The following is a 20820-nucleotide window of genomic DNA, read 5'->3' as shown; positions in this document are numbered from 1 at the left end:
TGGCTCTCAGTCTGCATGTACAGATTGTTGTGCTTCTGTAATAAACACCCTGTCACGGAGTGGTTGGATGAGGACCCAGATGCAGGAGAGCGAGATGCAGCAGTTCCAAAAACAGGGTTTATTTTGCAGAAACCAAAAACCAAAGCGCTGCTTAGCAGGATCAAAAAACAAAAACAGGGATCGAAAAACTATGGGACAACATGGAGGGAGCAAACAGTACGGAACCACAAGGAGCAAGGGAAGACAAGACCAGATATACACAAGGGGGTAACGAGACACAGGTGTGAACAATCAGGGCAGATGGAAGACAGGCGGGGCAAAACAGAAACACAAACTGGGGGAAATGTCACACACTGACACACCCAATGAGAGGCCTTTTCTATAAAAACCCAAGAAAACTAACTTTGCCCCTTTGCACAACGAAACAAAGTGGATTCAGGAAGTAATTATATCTACACTTTTAAAAATTTACAGTAAATGTATTTGTTATCATTCCTTAGCGGTTTTGTAAAATGATAAATAATCTAAATACAAGTGAAACCAAAAAATACTCTAACCTCTAAAAGCCTATATCCAATTATTTTGGATATTCACACTTTTTCTATCCAACTAAATAAATAAGTGTAACGTTGAGTGTGTGTTATAGATATCACATTCTTGTAGTGAAAGTTGTGTTGAATTAGGAAATACATGTAAAACTACAGGTTCTGGAAGAGAATCATTTCAAAGCATAGACTGAAAATTTCCATTTAAGATTTGTTCAGTTAACGGAAACATCTCCTATTTCAGCCATCTTGAGTGTGGCCCAAAATTCCTTCCATCCATATATTAACTTCTGCTTATCCAGACCTTGCTCGGTTGGGCAGAGTATCCTAGACCTCCCTCTCCTCGGCCACCTCATCCAGCTCGTCCACAGGAATACCAAGGAGATCCCAAGCCAGCTGTTGAAAGATAATCTCACCAACAAGTCTTGAGTCTGCCACTGGGCCCTCTTTCCAGCGGGACATGTCCAAAACACCTCCTCAGCAAAGGCACCCCGTGACCAGATGCCCCAAACCTCTAAATCGGCTAATCTAGATAGTTGTAGAGGAGGAATAACCCTATTCCGACTCTCTCCTGTGTGTCCTGTGGGCCCACCACCTGCAGTCAGCCCAATATAGTTGGGCCATAGCAACCATTGGTTACTGAAATTGGCTCTTGAAATTGGCCCCATCTTCTATCAAAAAAAAGTAGGACTGACCTGTACCACTATGAAAACACATAAGAATGAACAGAGTAGAAAAGAATAAAGTCTTGTGAAAATATCAATGAAGTTTTTGCATATCTAAAGGGCATAACTTGCAAATATGTTCCCTGGTATCATACAGTTAATGATCAGGAAAAATGATCAGGGCCAAGCCTCTGTAGTGGGCCTTGGGAGCATCTCTATATTAATATGGAAGTTTTTTGTCTCTGAAGTCTTTATTGTGGCTATCAGGGACTTCTTTGGACCCTCGTTGTCTGAGATCTGATTAAATGTTTGAGAGGCAACAATGTCTTGATCCTTTGAATCCCTGTTGGCTGCCGGGTTGGTGACACCACACAGTTTAGGGTAGTGCGTGTAGCAGTCAAAACTGTCTTTGCACCTCTGACAGCTGTCATCCTTCACAGTCATTATAGGCGGTTGAGGAGACGACACGGATGAAGGGAACTGGCTGGTTCGTCTGTGGTTCGCACGAAGACTAATCTTTAACTTTGTCTTTGAGCAACACTTAGGGCAGACACAGCTCTTCCAACACGTGTGGCATAGTGTTCCCAGGTCTCTGCACATGATCCTGCGGAAGTTCGGTCTCATCATTAGGTAAATGATTGGATTGTAGATGGTGGAGGACTTGGCAAACATGGCTGGCATTGCAAAAGCAAGTGGCGGGATGTTTTCAATTTGTCCAAAGGCAGCCCACATGGACACCAAGGCGTATGGACTCCACGCCGCAAAGAAACCAATGCAGACTGCTACACTTAACTTGGAGAAACACAAAATTAAGAAGGAGAAGTATAATTTACATAAATTGATAAATTCAATGGTACATTTTTTTCCAATAAAAATAAAAATACTGGTGTAATTTAAGTTTTCTTCAGTTAGCCACAACTTTCTATGAACTAAATCACCACTATGGGGGATTTTATTGAAGCAGAAAATGATAACTTGGACACATATAATCTTTCATCATATTTGCTGGAAATCTCATCATCCCCTGACAGAAAAACATGAACCGGACAGGCTGCAATACAGAGCATGTTCCTATTGCCATTCCTAGTGTGCCAAACTACAAGATTGACTAGATGTCAGTGAAAATGGCCGGTGAGAGCTACTGTAAGTGAAGAGTTTAAGAGCCCTTTTTCTACAGTTGTCATGGTTACTTGGGGCTTCGGTTGCAGACTGCTCTCATGAACAGAGTTTTGCTTGGCTGTGCATCCTTCTTAAGCTGCCATTAATCAATGTGGTAAATGTGGGCAAAGCTTGGGAAAATAACTTTAGGACTTTAGGACATTATTAAGCATGGCAAAACACAGTGTGAATGACCTCTGATTGTGAAGATAGATGCTCTAAAGATTGGATAAGTATGACTATCATCATCCATCACAGTACAGTTGTAGCTAATTCCTGCTATGAAAAGGATGCATCACGGGAGGGGATGAGTCAAATTCAGGTCAACACACGGGACAGTAGAGCTATGGAGGAAAATAAATTGCTATTTTAAGCCTCTGGCAAGATTCCGAAATTTCATTGTACCTAAGTGTTAGTGTGGCAATTATCCACACGTTCAATAATACATGAACTCTCATCTTACCTTGACAATAATTATCTGAATGCTGCTCATGTGTGTCTGCCTTGAAACGTGCTGCTCCATGGTCTTGCGGGATGCTTGCACAGTGACCAGGATACCTGTGTAGGAGGCAACGATGACACAGCATGGAAGGATGTAGCAGAAGATGAACAGCACCACGGTGTATGAGCGCGCTGAGACGTGCTGATTGGACAGGCGCCAGTCAATACAGCAGGCGGTCCCATATGGCTCCGGTCCATACTCTCCCCAGTGAACCAGTGGGGAGCAAGCAAACAACAGGGCGTAGACCCAAGCACAGGCAATGAGCAGACGGCCGTGAAAAGAGTTAAACCTGTTTCCTGTGAAAACAGATGGAGTTTATTTTATATTATTCACATAGGTGAGTGATTCTAAGACAGTTAGTACTCAATGAATGACAGACGTTTATCATTTTACATTTGAAAATAGTTCTATAGACATCTTAAAAAGAGAGTTTTAGCATAGGTTTCAATTTCCATACGGTTCTGAACTCAGCAAAGAAGTGAACATCAGTTAAATGCTTCATACAGTCCTACTAAACTGGTGTATCATTCATTTACTTTATTTATTTTGCCACTCAACATGATAAAGAAGTGAAAATAAAACAGTTTCCCAGGTCTAGCATTTAAACAAACAAAAAAAGTAATAAATAACCTAAAACTGATAATAAATCTTAGAATCATAATAATAAAACGTTAAAACGAATCAGCATGTTGGGGATAAGTGCAGTTAAAATGCAGACGACAGAGTTCATGAGCCTCACAGCCTCAGGAAAGAACCTCACCTTTGTAGCCTGACTGTCCCCTAAAGAAGGGATGTTGCTCTTGGTCATTTTTGAGCTGTCATTTTTTTTTAACTACCGTCAAGGAGCAGTTGCCATACCAGACAGTTATAGAGTATGTTTATTTCATCTTCCCCACATTGATGTCCATGTCAAACAAAACTGAACAAACAAACGCAGAAACTCCTAAACAGCAATTATTCTATAAAGCAGAATTTTAGGCCAAAGGAAACTTGTTAATCAAATTCTACCTGGGTGAACTGATCCTGATTTTGGATCAGTCAGGGGGCATGTTTCTTTCTCAAATAGATGGTTCATCAACCCACATTTCTGCCAGTTGTTTAACTGATGGAAACACAGCAGCCCCTTTGTTCACCATGAATAGACTACACTACAGACGTCAATAGATAAAACTGAAGTTTTATGATGCGGCTGTTCCCAGAGCAGACTCGTGACACTAACTTTATGAGGAGGAATGTGTTGTTCACAGGATGTAGCTCTCAGTTCTGGAGCGATGTGGATGGCTGCCTATGGCCTTGTGCATCCTACTCACTCCTAACCAGAACTCCCAACGATGAAAAACACAGTCCTTGGAGGAAAGTCAAAGCACACTCATGCAACAAGCTGCTTGTGTCTCATCTCTCGGCTCTCTCAAGCACCTTTCCAAATGTGTTTTCATTGATTTAACACGTTGAACTGGTTTTGGGTCTGTCAGAGAGGAGATCTTACTGGCTGTGTGTTACTCCATAATGAGCATACTACTGCTCCCTCCTGCAAAGTTATAATATCTTGTACAGGAGTAGGTTGATACTTAAACGGCATATTTATGTTCAAAAAACTATTTTTTTTTCAGTCACAGAGCTTTGTAGCGATGTAAAGTGATGTATATTTGTATTCGTATTAATATATTGTGTTTTTTGGACAAAATAAGCCTCTTACATTACCTGTAGAGTACTACTAGTCCATTATTATGGGAGTAGTAATGGACAATCACTTTTGTATTTTAACCAAGAAAACATATTTATTTCTTTAGAAAAATTTTAAATGATGAGTGGTGCCTTGGCTGCACTCCTTTTTGCTTTTGTGTTAAAGGGACGTCAAGATATATAAAGTGATAAATGAGCAGCTTATTTAGGGCATAAAACCTGTTCCTGCAGGCAAAAAAAGCTAAACTGCATTTACAGACGAAGGAGGAGACTGAAGGACAGATAATGTCAACCTATTACATACTACAATGACGGTTCATAATAAAAACAAGACCCTCTGAATAGATTATAATTTCTTAATAATTAGTGTTATTCCTGTAGATGATGAATATTTGATGCAATTGAAAGAGACTTGGGAATCCTGAGGTTCAACCTTTAAAGCAAAAACTGAGCTGTGCATCATTAATAAGGATGCCAAAGTCACAAAAATCTTCTGTTCTTAAAATCCTAGGTAATATTATAAGCTTTCATGATTTTTTTTATTTTATTTTCTAATTACAGTAGCACAAAAATAATTTTAGGGTATAAATACATCTACCATACAAAAATACAAAGAATTAAAACCAGGCTTTAGTTGGTGAACAATGCCTACAAAAATCTAAAAACGTGTAATTCATTTGCTGAATAGTTTCTAAAGTAATCTTTTAAGACTACAATAAGAAATGTGTTTTCTTTTTGTCTTGTCTATTATTAAGTTCATGAGAGGGGAGCTTTATTACAATAAAATTCAACTGAACTGAATTTTGCTCCTTATGATTGAGTGTTTGACACAGAAATCCATTTTAGAGACTTGAATGAAGAAATCCTTTTCTCTGGGTCAAATAGAAGCTCCAGTTGCTCTGCATTAGCCAACATCACAAGTGATGGTCATCGATCTTAACCACATTCACTTGTCATTCATCAAAGAAACACTCATTTGCAGTTGTCCGCAGAGTGATGATTCTTTCAGACACTCAGCCAGCAGTCTTTTAAGGATGTAATGGTTGTGTCACGTCAAGGAGCAAGCACAGCTTCTCTGGGGACTTACCGTAGAGCGGATAACACACTTTCACAAAGCATACCATGCTCAGCAGGGTAAGCGTGGTCAGACTGCAGAGGCCGAACAACATGCCACAAAATGCATATATGTAGCACACTGTTCTCCCATACAGCCACCTGCGTGGGAGGGCAAGGGGGCGTGAGAAAGAAGACAGCGCAGAGCAAAGGCAGAGAGGAAAGATCAATGAGGGATAAGGTGTGGAATGGGAAAAGAGAGTAGTTTGAACATAACACTCTATATCTTTGAACTCACAAACAATCACACTGACCAGCCAACCATATCATCAAATGGACCGTGAAATATGAACAAGAATCTTATTTACAAGCAACGTATGAAAACCATGTTTCAGCTGAAAGTATTCCATTCTGCACAGGTTAGGAGTGTTTCTTTTCTCCTATTTTTACGCTAAGTCAAGTACCTGTGGTAGAAACTTGAAGTTATCGCCATGGGGTAAAGAGACAGAGTGAGGCCCAGGTCACTAACAGCGAGGTTGATGATGAAGTATTCAGCAGGCTTCAGGAGCTGCTTTTTCTTGTAGCAGACATACAGCAATGTGCTGTTGCCAAACAATGAGAATACTCCTGCAAAAACAAGAGGTTATTTATTTTTGCTCCAGGTTGCCGCATTGATGCTTTTCATGCACGTGCATTTATGTGGAATGTGAATTATAGAAGTGTGCAGCAGCAGAACTCTGTAAAATCTCTCCTTAAAAGTCTGTTTTGTTCCCCCTCTGCATACAAGTATTTGTTTAGTGTTTCTTTATTTATTATTCAAATAGATGATGGTTTACAAAGTCCCCATGAATGCAGTTTTTCAGGCTGTTTTTCAACTTTCTACACCCTTATGTCGCACAGGTCTTGCACTAAGGTGGATATAATTTAGCTTAGCAGTTGGCGTTGGTAACATCAAACATCTCAGTTCAATGATTTCTCCTGCAGGGAAATCTTGGGTCCTGGGATACGATGGCATAATCTCCCACGCCAACAGAGATTGGGCACTGTAAAGTGGACTGCATCAGTTTCCTCAGCCGGACAAAGACGACAGCGTGAGGAGAATCTCCAAATTACACACAAATCAATTACTTTGCAATCAGTGAGGCAGCCAGACTAAACTCTTTTTACTGATGGCGTCAATTGAAAAATCACTTCCAAGAATTCCATTTTAGCACATTTTTAATTGATTAACATACTCTTAAGTCAATCTGGCAGAAATAAAGATTTATGTCTGGGATGCAAACAATAACCAGTTTCCTTTGAACGAAAATAAATCAAGCTGATGGACAGCAATGATCTCATTTAAGTAATGCATCTAGTTTAGATTAAAATCTAAAATTTACAGATGCATGTAAATCCTAAATGTATAATTTACAATACATTTAAGTTCAAACAGAAATGTGCATATATGCGGCCGATATCCACATGGACTACATATAATGTAGAAAAAAATGACAAGATCAATGACTGAGATGAAAGATTATCAGGCATTTCCTTCTTTTTTTCCATCACATGCTCTTTTCCTGATTTCACTAATAAACTCGAGCATTACATTTGGATATATGCAGATGAACAATAAGTACATATATACAGTAAAATAAATAAACATGAAAATATTCATGGGTATATTAAGGGATTATGCCCAGAAACAAGTGAAATCAGTGACAGGTTAAAAAAGAAAAGGCTTCACAGTGTGCTGTCTTCAGTCACGCTGTGACTCATTTCCACTCGGGAAGAACTCAAGGAAAACTCATTTACAGCGTTATTAACTCAGTTGTTGGTCTGTTCAGAGTTTAGGGAAAAATCCAACTTACCAAAGAAAAGGTAGACCACAGCTACAGTTATGTCCAGTGGAACAGGTATGTTGGAGTGGAACGCAATGTCTTCAGCCAACAGCGTCATCTGAAGATGGATCATTTGTTAATATGAAAACACTAAAGCACTTGTCAATTTTTGTTCTACTACACCAAGCAAATGAACATATTTAATGAGAATAAGAGAATTCCTAATCACAAAAGAAATAATATGTTGCAGTTTCATGATTTATTCAAATTGTTCACACCAAACTGAATTATTAATGAATTGAGATCAACTGAATTTAATTAGATGATGACTGGAATTAATTTAGTTGGACTTGTTTACTTCCTCAGTTATGTATATTGAGACTAATTTTGTTGTGATAACAGTATTAATAACACGAGGTGGAGTTTAATACTGCAATAACAGTATTAAACTCCACCTCAGTAGCATTTTTTTACTCTTTTACAGAGATTGTTTATCATGCATGACCTGATTAATAAAAGTTTTGTTCCAAAGAAATTGGAAAAAAAAGATTGATATTTCTGTCTGTTTCCAGAATGGTAGCCTATTTGTTGATAGATGAAAATTTGATATTAAAACTATCGGACAACAAAAGGTAAGATAAAGAATATTGCGACAGATTTAATCCAAACTGGGTGTATTTCTTCCATGGACTGAACTCCTCTGAAGTTGTTGGACTCCTGAGCTACTGAGCAGTTTGGGGGTCACAGCCGAACTGATACAACTTGAACCATTAATGTCAACACTTTTCACATTTCCTTGGTATTATCCCCTTTTTGTGATGTTGCAGTGGTTTGGGATTTCTACATCTTTCATTACTGCATTCTCCTACAGTTTTGTAATCGCCACAGTTTCTGGGTTCTGGTTGTTAGCCACCACCATTTTTCTCAGTCGAAAATGTGTAAATCCTACATAATCTTTGCTACTTCATTCTCCTCCAGTCTTGGAGGTATTTATCTGTCTTTGGGACTTCCAACCCCCCTCGACACAGATGTTTCTATGCACTACTCCAGGTACTTGGTCATGGCGTTCCATGTATGCTGTCAGACTCTCTTACCTGCTGTACTCTACTGCCCTTATTTTTAACAACTTGTGCTTTTTATTATTTTATAATAAATAAATAAAATTTTCTTAGCATTTTATTTCATTTATTTGTTATTTAAGCATACTCTTAAATCAGCAACTTGTGCTTTTTATTATTTTACCTTCTTTTCTCATAATTTTATTTGTTATTTACTGTCTAATTATGTCTTGCCGCTTTTAATGTTGATGTAAAGCACTTTGAATTACCTTGTGTTGAATTGTGCTATATAAATAAACTTGCCTTGCCTTGCCTTAAAAATGCATGAAAACACCACAGTTTTTGCTACGTGTAAACGGGGCCTTAAACCCTGCTTGTATGACCAGGAATGTCTCAGGAGTATGTTTGCAACACCCACACTAGGACTCTTATCTTCCCTTCAAATAGTTCCACCCCATAAAATGTGATCATCTTGCCCCTCGTTGATACCGTTCAACATCATTTATCCAGCTTGAATACATTCCAGAGTTACTGCCGTCTATCCTGGTGAGGTGGCTCAGTGCGTTGATGTCTCCCTCAGTCTTGCTATACAGCTGGGTGTCATCCATGCACAGCAGCAATGTGACAGGATTAACAACACCACATGTAATGATTCACCAACTCTACTTGTTTTGATATAACTGTAAAGTTTCTTACTCTTCACTGTTGCCATCTAACCTTGATGTTGTGGTTCACTGTCACAGCTCTAACAGTGTCATTTAAACCCCAGCAGGGAGCCACGCTCACTCTTAAAAAAAGAAAGAAAAAAAGCTCCAAAACAAATCAGTGCGCGTCACCCGCTTAGCACTAAAATGCACACAGCCAGTGAGCACAATGGAGCTTTTGCCACTTAAAAGCAAAACATTTCCACCTGGAAGTTTGTAACGTTTGGACGGGTCACCAGGTGGCAACGCACACCACAGATGTGGGGGAATGCAATCATGTATATATTTACAAGAATGGGTTTAAAGAGAAAAAAATACTCACAAGTTTTTTTATTATTTGTCAGTAGGCCGACTTTAATTAAGATTAAATATCCACAAAGGATCAAAGATATTTCCAGCATGCACAGCATAAGTGCATTTTAGCTAAACTGGTCTCGTGGTTAAATTCACTTCAGGGTCTTGAAACGTAATAATATTAAATGTTTCTACTACCAACAAGGGTAAATGTTGAATGAAAATAGTTAATGTTTTGTAAATATGACTGTCTGGTGTAATCAGAGCTTTCTTACAGGGTTGATCTTCTGGGTAAACAGTAGTAAAAAACATAATTTATTGTAGATAATACATATAAGGTTAGCTAGAGCTGTGTTGTAAACATTCCCATCCTCACATGAATAATATAAATGCCATTCAGTCGTCAGATGGTCCTTTAGATCCTTGTTTTTTTCTCACTGCATGTTGAACTATTCTTGGTTTGCCAGATACTGGACACTTAGATGTCTCGAAGGTGTTCCTAACCACACTATAAATCTCTCTTCAAGATCAACGGGGTACTGGTTGCCATGACAGAGCCACACAGAAACAAGCGAGAAAAACACCTTTCCCTCTTTTCCCTACGGTTAATTAAGAATCACCCATCACCCTAACAATATTATCATCATTAGCACTATTGTGGGAGGAAGCTGGAGTACCTGGAGAAAAATTCACGTGAGCACAGGAGGGAATGCAAAATCTACACAGAATGTGTACACATATACACACACATACATATATATATATATATATATATATACACAGTTAATATACGTTTACATGCCCTTAGATATTGCAACAGTAGAATAGGTCTGTAAATCATACAGAAAATGTTAATTTTTATGAATCCATGAAGTGACCCTGTTTAAACTCTGTGAAATATGAACTTAAGATGCCCCTTCAGGTGTACTTTTACTTGGAATTTGAGTGATTTTGACATGAAATCACATCTAGGTCCCACAAAGGTGTGTAAACAGTTACGAAACTGTATAGTCCCACTTTTACATTTAACAGAGGGACGGTGCTGAGGATCCACCATGTAGGAGTCTGACTAATCCAAGTTCTCCCTATTTTAATGTATCTGAAAACTGAATGCACATGAATGCTATTGATCTTCACATATGAAGAAATCAGTGGTTTTGATAGACACTTTTCAGGACACAGTAAATGCTAACATTTCCACACATATTACAGAATATCAAAGAAAAAACAAACAAACAATTTGCTGCCTTTGTCTAATCACAAATATGGCTTACCTTAGAGAGTAGGCTGAAGTGTCGACTTGTCTAATAGTCCTTGCCCACTAATGCTTAGTCAAGTTCCCAATTAGTCTTCAAAATGACTTCTTCACCCCTTGTACATGGGCTTCTTCTAGTCTCAGATGTTCACTACTCTCAGCTGCGGCTGGAAAGCAGCAGAGAGCATCAGACTGGAGATTACCACATGTCTGTGTTGAGGGACTTCACTGTAATGAGCTGGAGAGCCAGATGCCCCAATATGCAGTCTTCTCTGATCAATTAGTGACGTCAGTTACGGCATGAATTCATAAATGGAAGGAGGCGGGCTCCTCTCCCGGGGGATCACAGGAGGGGGGTGGTGCTGAAGCATCATGGAGTATCGCTCCATTAAGCATCCTTCCAAAAAAATTAATTTTGAAGAAGATTTACCCTGATAAGCAGTCTGTCCTTCCACAGCAATGTGCCGCGTTGTGTGAGACAAGTGTTGTGCAGGAGGAGAAGCATGTCACAAATTTTAAAATTAACAATAGGAAAAGTAACGGTCTAAACCTGATTGTGCTGTGATATTTTTATTCTTTCATATGACGATCAAAGTGGTGGCTGATTATAGCAACATTTCTTGTTCAATTATCAAATCATGATACTGAGTCAATTATTTGAGATGCACTATAATCTGATTGCGGTACACAATAGCTTAATGACAGTAATAGGACTGTAACATCATGGAAGGCAATGAAATAAAATCACAAGTCAAAATACAGTTTTCATCCTCTGTTTTGTTTTGTTTAAAGTGATTTTTTTCGTGTCTTACATATCATGAAGGACAAAGCTAATGTCCAGGTGGTCACCTCCCATTTTGCAGTGAAGGTAAATTATTATATTGGCTGTTCATTTGGCTCAGGATGATACAAGGTTAATAAAACATTTGTAGCAACCTTTGTGCCACTACCATCTGCCCATACTAAGGTAAAAAAAAGAAGGTTTGGTATCTATCTACAGATTTATGTCCACTCAGTCACGTACAGTATGCATGGAGAGGGCTGACCAGGTGACACTATTGTCACATCGTCCTTGATCCATCTGCTGTCAGGTTTCTCTATCTCTGGCCCAAGATGATGCTTAGATGCTTCTCTCTTAGACATATGTGTGTCTACATGTTGAACATGATAAGCACGTAGATGATACTGGCATTTACTGTAGGCTCAGATAGGTCACAGGAGGTTCTCCAACAGAAGTCAGTGTAATTACTTTGGATCTTTCTCCAGCGTGTGGCGTTTTCAGAGGTATATTGGCAGAAATGTTACGTATTTTATTAACTACATTTATGTTTTATTGACATTTGTGTAGGATTCAACATGAGTACAGACTATGTTGATTTCATTGTCACATTAAGCAAAAAGTGTCACAATAACCCAGGCTCAGAAATGGCCACATTTTATTTTGTCTATTTTCTTTTGGAATTATTACAGTATGTTTGACACGATGGCACACCACAGTCAAGATTATTTTTTGATCTCATATTAAAGTTCAGTCTTACAAAAGCTTCAAGTCTTGCAAAACGTAGGTATAGAAATTATTAGAGTCATCGAATTGTAGTCATTTTCCAACTTGTGATCCTTCACTGTGGAAGCACATCATGACCAAGATACACTGGCCATTACACACTTACCATAAGTACATTTTCTGATATTTGTGTGAGGGGTGCAAATTTAACAAAAGATTTTCTGCAAATCTTTAAGTTTTATGCTTCAGCCCACAAGATTTGAAATGACAACATTACTATGCCTGCGGCTGAAAGTTTGGAATACTTCCCAATCAAAGAGTTTCCAATAATCTAAACAAGTTAGAAAGATTATTAAGAGACAAGAAAATGCTCTGAAGTCAGAGCTAAACATCAGCACTTTAACCTCATGGTTATTGATATGTCTCACATCCAGACTGCTAGAGGACGGAGATCCCAACATTCCCTAACGATATTCTGCCCACATGAAATGAGCAATTCCACTAGACATCTTTTTTTAAATTGTATTTCTACTTTTCCACATTAATATGTCTGACATTTCGTATTTATATTTTGAGTCACCCCAACCTCAGATAGAATTGAAATTGAATTTGTCTGCATCCAGAGTTAACTTTGTGGTATGTAAATAATTTATGTCAAAACTATCAATTACCCGGTGCAGAAACTATGCGTACCTTTTAATTGGCACTCACTACCGCACATCCTCCACACAGACATGACTTAAATCAATCACAGAGGGTCAAAAACACATACGGTGGCACTTGAAAATTAATTTTGAATTTGTCTCAAAAATACATAAAGAGAAATAATCCAATTTGTCACACCTTGAAAGCAGAGATGAATTATCTTCAAAAGAATTACACCCAGTAAAAGTACTGCCCTACATGCCACTTGCTCTCCATCTTACTAACATGCATTAATTCTGGTGTGCACGCTCACGCGCACGAGGACACACAGTCACGTAAACCGCAACACAGACAGAGGCTGGAACGGATTGAGCCGAAGCTTGAGATGAAAGCTCCATTCAAGGTGTAATGGTGTTGCCAAAGAATTAATTGTCATGGTTGTAGTGAGGAATGAATGTACATGATTAGATAAAACACAGCACAGACATCAAAGCAGTTGGGTGGAAATAAAGAATACGCATTTAACGGGAACCTCACTCCCTGAGAAAAAGCCACAGCCCTCCCACAGAGTCTACAGAGAAGAGGGTTTACTGCTCATTCTGCTTCCTCTGAAACAGTTTTCATTTAAAAAAGTAATTTGCAAAGAGAGTAATTTTATCTATGAAATATCACATTTGAAAATAATAATTCTATGCAACATAAAATGCATTGTCTTATTTTTTTTTATTTCAGGCAATATTCTATTGATTGACATTCATCAAGTGTTTCTTAAAAACTATTCCATCTCCACTTATGTAACACTGTCTGCCAATGAGCATCACATGGTCCAACTGTGTTTGATAAATAGTTATTAAATAGACTGTATGGGGATGCTATGTTCCAAACTGAATCTATATGGATAGACAGAAATGACACTGATTTAGTCATAAGTCATGATTTGTCCGGGGTGATTTTTGTTGCTGGAATTCATTTGCAGTCAGTTCTTGAATTCCAAATATCCTAAAGTTCATCTGTTGAGCTCAAGCTGAGGCCATTGGGTCAGTTTGACTGCCGTATATCAATTTGTCACAGCAGCTTATTGAACAAAGAGTATTTTTGAACCAGAGATCTGACTTTTAAGAATAACAACATACATTTCTTTTTACAATTGCAAATAAGAAAAAAGGTGGGATAAGAAAAAAAAATGAAAAGAAAAGTGGTTATTACATTTACTTTGACTATTAGTTTAATTGCATACAGTCTGTACCCAACATGTTTCATGTTTTTTTCTTCTCATTTTTATTCAGTTTATCAGTATAACTTCGTTTTTGTATTTCAGCCATGCAGCTCATAACGTCAGCATTAATTACTTAGTATAAAAGCAGTATCCATGAAAGGCTGAAATTCTAAAAAAGATTGAGAGAGGATCTCACTTTTCAACAAATGCAAGAAAAAAAAAATCATTGAATTCTTCAAAAGCAATGTTCGTCAAAGGAAGACTGTGAATCACTACAGTAAATATCATCATTCAAGTGGTTCAAATACTCTTGAGGAATATTTGCAGAAAATCCAAAAGCATCTTCTGCAAATCACTAATAATGCAGAGCACGCATATTGAAATGAATGAACGCATTTGCGTAGATGTTGATAAGTGTTATCACATCCGGTGCATCATACAGGCAATAAGCACCGGAAGAGGAGTCTCAGTGGGTCAAAAAAGGACAGTAAAGGGTAACCCAGGACAACGAAAATAATCTAATTTTGGTATACCATCTAAAGATAATCAGAACCGTCTTTATTGAGTGTTTTGTTTTACAGTATAACTATTTAAATACGAGGTGAACTTTGTTCAGTTCTGCCCCTCATGGCTGAGTGGTAACAATACTTTATCATGAATTGAACAAAGTCTCATACCATGTTCAACATGGGAATCTGCAACAACCATTCATCTACTCCACAGTTAATGAAGCGGGTGAAGTGAAGTGTTGGCAGGTGCATTTCCACCTACAGCCACCTTCTGGTGGGGTGGGATGAACAGAATGGGCCACGGACACGGCCTGGACACAGGTAATGAGGGGTGAAAGATCGACAGCAAACATTCATGACACTGCAGTCTTGATGAAATATATACTCAAAATGTATCTGGTCAGGTCATTTCAAAGTTAGAAAATAGTTTTCCTGTTAAGGAACCTCCAACATATGCTAAGACTCTTTGAATGTAGAATACCTTGACCTGCTGTGGTTAAAGACCTGTGGTGCCAGAACTGCTTATGGCTGAACTAGGAAACATATTGTAACAAACGTTGACTGAATATCTGTAAATGTAGTAGGTAATCACAATTTATGGATTACAATTTTGATACCCAAGTCTTGTCTACATGTTTTTGTGGGATGTTGACATCAAAGTGCTCAGTCTCACCAAAACATGTCAAAAACATAGTGTTATAATGTAATCGGTTTAGAAATTGGAAGATGGAAATAAATCTATATGTCACTGCTTTATGTATCAATGTATTGAATTACAGGCTATGAATGGACAAAAACTCTAAGCTCATATATGTATATATATATATAATTATATATATCAAGAAGGTCCCCGGTTCGACTCCCAGGCCCGGCAGGGGCCTTTCTGTGTGGAGTTTGCATGTTCTCCCTGTGCTTGCGTGGGTTCTCTCCGGGTACTCCGGCTTCCTCCCACAGTCCAAAAACATGCATGGTAGGTTAATTGATCATTCTAAATTGCCCATAGGTGTGAGCGTGAGTGTGCATGGTTTGTGTGTTTATATGTGGCCCTGTGATGGACTGGAGACCTGTCCAGGATGAACCCCTGCCTCTTACCTGAAATGAGCTGGGATAGGCTCCAGCAGACCCCCGTGACCCTGCAAAGGATAAAGCGGGTATAGATAATGGATGGATGGATGGATGGATGGATATATATATATATATATATATATATATATATATATATATATATATTTATTTATTTATTTTTTAAATAAGACATTAGTCTGAATCGCTTGATAAATTAGTAAACTAAGCATTTTCAGCTTGGTCTGGTCACTTTTCACATAAATAAAAATCTAAATGTACCAAATATAAATATACAAACGTACTCACATCCATCCTGTCCTGTGTGATGAGGTGATAGTGAACCTACATACTGTTGATTACTTCTTGTACATGCACAATTGGTTTAGTTATCAAATTAGCACAGTTGGTGAAGTAGGACCAAAATGCAGGAGACAAGAGTTAAAAATATTGTGATTTATTATGCCAAAATCAAACCAAAAGCACTGCAGAGCAGAGTTAACGAAAAATCACAGGAGTTAACCAAAAACCTGACCAGACACAAGGAGGGTGGAAACAGTACAGACCAGCAAGGGAGAGACAAGACAAGATATACTGTACGGAAGGCTTGATGAGACACAGGTGCACACGATCAAGGCAGATGGGAACAAGGGAAGTCAAGACATAACTTAAACACAAGGACACAGGGTTTCAAAATAAAACAGCTAAATACCAAAACTGTGACATATGTCAATTATTTTAATAGTGACTTTTTATTTAGGGTGCAATAACTACTAATTCAACACAGGATTTTGCATCTGCACTAAAAAATTGTTATTTAAGTTGAGTCGTGGATGTTTTGTTGTGTTTGAAGTGTAATTAAAGTTTTCACACCAAACAAAATGAACGGCATCTTGGAATAAAGCAAACTTGAATGTTTCAAGAGAACCAATGCCTGGAGGTGGCAAACAACAACCCTAACTCTTCTCGAATTCTGTAATGTCGATGCTTATGACATTAAACGTTAAACATTTTCCGTTGTAAGGAGTTAATACATTAGATACTGTAGGATAACGCAGTAATATCTGATTGAACAATGGAAAACACATGTTTCAGTATGCTACTTGATGAAATTCTGTCTTCTGCGATCTTGAGTGTTACTGTTGTCACCTGGAACCGCAATGTGAAACAGAGGATTCGGTTTTAACACTCTTCCAGGAGAAATTAAACGGAATGCTTTTGCTGAAATGATTATTGACTTGTTCACACCAATGCAAATGCACATTTTACATACATCCAATTATTAAAAAAAGAACATTATAAAGTATTTTAAAAAGGACCAGCTACTTTAAAAAAAAATAAATATGTAGTGCATTTATAGTCTAGGATATATCTCTCAGTTTATTTTGCTGGAGTTCTACATCAAAGGGATGGACATATGCACATATGAAAAGTGAGAGAACCCTACAGGAGTGAATTGCTTTAATTTAAACCCTCCAGTTATACACCCTATTAATGTTTTAAGGCTATGGTGAAGCAAAAAAACACGACTAAACTAAAATTCACAAGTAGTGAACTAGTAAATTGAGGTTTTGTGCTCAAACGGCCACAGTTTCCTCTGTACCATGATTCTTGTCATCTACAAACCTGCTGTGGGTTTTCCCCTGATGACAGCAGATCAAAGAGTATTAACCCACTTCTACAATATGCAGTGAACTTGTTTATTAAAACAGATAATTTGATAGTTTTTTTTAACAATGATTAACTAATAACAGGAACCCCAGGAATTAACTTAAAAACACTCAGAAAGTCATATTTGCAGGGTGCTCTCGAGTCTAGGCGAGATAAGATCTCACCACAAAGATGCATGAAACAGAAAGCTGCCCTGACAGCACTTTGGAGACACCACCCGCATGAATGAGTACACATTAACCCTCCCTGCTTAACGCTGAAGCAGCTTCTTATCATCTTAATGTGATAAATGAGATTTTACATTGTCTTAGACTGAATGACACCCCTGGCTGTGTCCCTTTCTGGGGTGTTGCTTTATGGTTTTAATTATGCTGTAATTTTATTTACAGAAAATCTTGTCGTTGGCACGCGTATAAGAGTTTTATGGTATAAAAGTTAAAATCTTATTGCTGCTTGCAAGTCACGGGGGACATAAAGCTGGAGAGTGAGTTACATCAGTTAAGCTCCATTAGTTTCATCCATCTCATGAACCCATTTTTTAAGCAATATAAAGCAGAGGGGAAGAAATATCAATAGGTAATCACTGAAGCTAAAATATATGAGACCACCAAAGTTGTGCAATCGAGTTTGTCCTAGTTCCACTAAAGTCAGTTGTATAATGAAATTCAGCCTATATATGTGTATATATATATATATATATATATATATATATATATATATATATATATATATATGTATATGTCCGAAAACGTTAAAAGAGCACCAAGATGGATCTGTGTATAAACAGGAGACGTGTCATCTACACTGTTGTTGTTACAGCAGCTTTTATATATACATTTTTACATTTATACTTAGTTTTTAGCGCTGTTGGAAAGAAAACAAACAAAATATATAAAATAATCCATCCATCCATTTCCTATACCTGCTTAATTCAATGCAGGGTCAGAGGGGTCTGCAGGAGCCCGTGCCATGACAGGTAAAAGGCAGGAGTACATCCTGGACAATAAAAAACAACAGAATAACAGGAGCGCTGCTGGTGTCCCCACAACCACCGGTGCTCGTGCAATGGGTGCAACAGTAATCTCAAAAGGAAAAAATGCAGGCACTCTGGTGGCTTGAAAAAATTAAAAAACCTTTAATGGACTGGGTTACATACTAAAAAAACAACAACGCGTGTCGGCTTACGCCTTCCTCAGGGTGTATGGAGACAAGAGACAATCAAACAAAATTAAATAGAATTCAGTTCAGCTGTGCCTCCTCAGGTCTCTGCAATGCTCCTCCAGGCCTGAAGGAGGCGCCGGCAGGAGCACCCAGATATTCTGCTTCCTGAACAATCAAACAAAATAAATTGACTGTTACAGTTTTTCTCAATTGGTTTGGTACATTTCTCACATCAGAATTGAAATTCTCAAAAGTTCTTGTTCAGTTTTCACATCATCATGCCATTTGTGCAGATGAAAAAGGCAGTTTCTCATTGCATTGAACAAATTGCAAATGCTTTTGTCCATCCATGCAAATGATTGTGTACAATTCTCAGTTTTTTCGTACATTATCAATTGCTTTTGTCATGCTAATCAAAATGCTTTGTTATAGGAATCTATCAAATAGTCTCTTTCCCCAAAACATTTAGGCTATAGTTCATCATATAAGTCTTCACATGCAAAATGATTTACCAAGCCATCATAACATGTCAAGCATATATACATTTCCATAAGACATTTGTCTGTAAATATGATCTAAATTGGTAAATTCCTCCCAGGTGAATCTAGACTTTCTCTAATGAAAAGAGTTGATCAACCAATGATCGACAGTTTTCTGAATGAGCTCAAGGGAGCATCTCATGAACAATCTACTGGGGAGTATATAGGTAACCAGAGCACAATAGAAAGTTACAATGTTTGCCAATGAAGAAGTCATTCTGTAAATGTGAATCTTGTCTTTTCCAATCAATCTTACACGTATACATTATATGAGGTCAAATGTACAACACTTGTCATCACACCTAAACCACATTTTACATCAACATGTCCCTTCAAAGTGCCTTCAATTGCCAACATGACTAATGAATTTGACTGTCTTATCTGTACACAATGACACAATGATTAAACATTCTGATGGCACTGACAAGTATATTGACACAAAAACTTGCTTTTGAGGGATGGACTAAGGATTTTGAGCAAGAGACTGGCTTTTGCAGGTGATCCACAGTGTTTTGCTATTTGTTCAAACTGTTTTGAGAAATGCACTTGATCTTCTGCAAATTGCAAGAATGATTGGAAAAATGTACCAAAGTGATTGAGAAAAACTGTAATAAATTACACAGTGTAGCAGTATAACGTGAATCATGAGTACCAAAATGAACATCCTGGACAAGTCGCCAGTCCATCACAGGGCCACATTTGGATGGACAACCGCAAACACTCACTCCTACTCCTATGGGCAACTTCATAATCATAAATCAATCTAATTAACGATCAATCTATCAAATTAAAATTTGTGGTACAACTACATTTCTAGACTAAGGGACTCCACCATAAAGATTAAATGGTGTATGCCATTAATGTTATAACTCAGAATGAAGTCACATCTGAGTGGCTCGTGATTCAGTTAAATTGTAGGAAAATGAACCTTTCCAAACACTGGATTACCTTATCCCACTACTTGCTAATATTAGCTAATTCATAGATGATAGATAGATAGGTAGATAGGTAGATAGATAGATAGATAGATAGATAGATAGATAGATAGATAGATAGATAGATAGATAGATAGATAGATAGATAGATAGATAGATAGATAGATAGATAGATAGATAGATAGATAGATAGATAGATAGATAGATAGATAGATAGATAGATAGATAGATAGATAGATAGATAGATAGATAGATAGATAGAAAAAGAAAGTGGAATATTAAAAGGCTTTACTATCTCTAAAGGGGTGGAACCTGTAACTGTGACTGTGGTTGTGATTCATGGTGTTCAAGTGACGAAATAGTTCCTGAATCTGTTAAGGAGCAGGTCAGAGACAGCTGGTGCTGAACACACTCCTCTTTGGAGTTTTTCCGGATGTATGTTTCTCTGGGGTCCTCCTTTCCGCTACTGTTACTAGAGGGCCTAACCCTGTACCCACCACAGAGCTGGCCCTCCTCACCAGTCTGTCCAGCATTGCAGCATATTTCTTATTAGTGCTGCCTCCCCAGCAAAAAGAACACTGGAAACTACAGACTGGAAGAACATACGGAGCGGTTTTTTACACATGTTAAAGGACCCCAGCTCCCTTAGAAAGTTGACAACTATCCTTTCCTGTGAATATTATCCAGGTGGTCTGACCAGTCCAGCTTCTTGTCTTCTTGATGGAAACCGGATGCAGATGGAGTCCGTTCCCTCTGCAGTCCATTACCACTTCCTTGGTCTTTACAAAGGTTCACTTAGAAATTCTGACTTCAAATTTAAACCGCCTGCAATAGTGTA

General features: G+C 38.0%; 1 protein-coding gene across 1 annotated transcript; it reads right to left on the bottom strand.

Moving 5' to 3' along the window:
* Positions 1-1387: 1387 nt before the first annotated feature.
* opn7a (opsin 7, group member a) lies at positions 1388-7547 on the bottom strand. The gene is made up of 5 exons (XM_061731437.1): positions 7460-7547; positions 6071-6233; positions 5641-5768; positions 2832-3166; positions 1388-2002 (listed from the first exon to the last, which is right to left on the bottom strand). The coding sequence occupies exons 1-5, from the start codon at positions 7545-7547 to the stop codon at positions 1388-1390; spliced, it is 1329 nt and encodes a 442-aa protein (XP_061587421.1).
* Positions 7548-20820: the final 13273 nt, after the last annotated feature.

Source organism: Cololabis saira, chromosome 10 (assembly GCF_033807715.1).
Source record: "Cololabis saira isolate AMF1-May2022 chromosome 10, fColSai1.1, whole genome shotgun sequence".
Taxonomy (NCBI): Eukaryota; Metazoa; Chordata; class Actinopteri; order Beloniformes; family Belonidae; genus Cololabis; species Cololabis saira.
This window is presented reverse-complemented; position numbering and strand designations above follow the sequence as displayed.

Excerpts from the sequence above, each read along its gene's own strand:
- opn7a (XM_061731437.1), bottom strand. The coding sequence starts at position 7,547 with ATGACGCTGTTGGCTGAAGACATTGCGTTCCACTCCAACATACCTGTT. Across the intron at positions 3,167-5,640 it reads AGTGTGTTATCCGCTCTACG|GAAACAGGTTTAACTCTTTT; the intron begins GTAAGTCCCCAG and ends CTGTTTTCACAG. Across the intron at positions 2,003-2,831 it reads TTCAGATAATTATTGTCAAG|TTAAGTGTAGCAGTCTGCAT; the intron begins GTAAGATGAGAG and ends TGTTTCTCCAAG.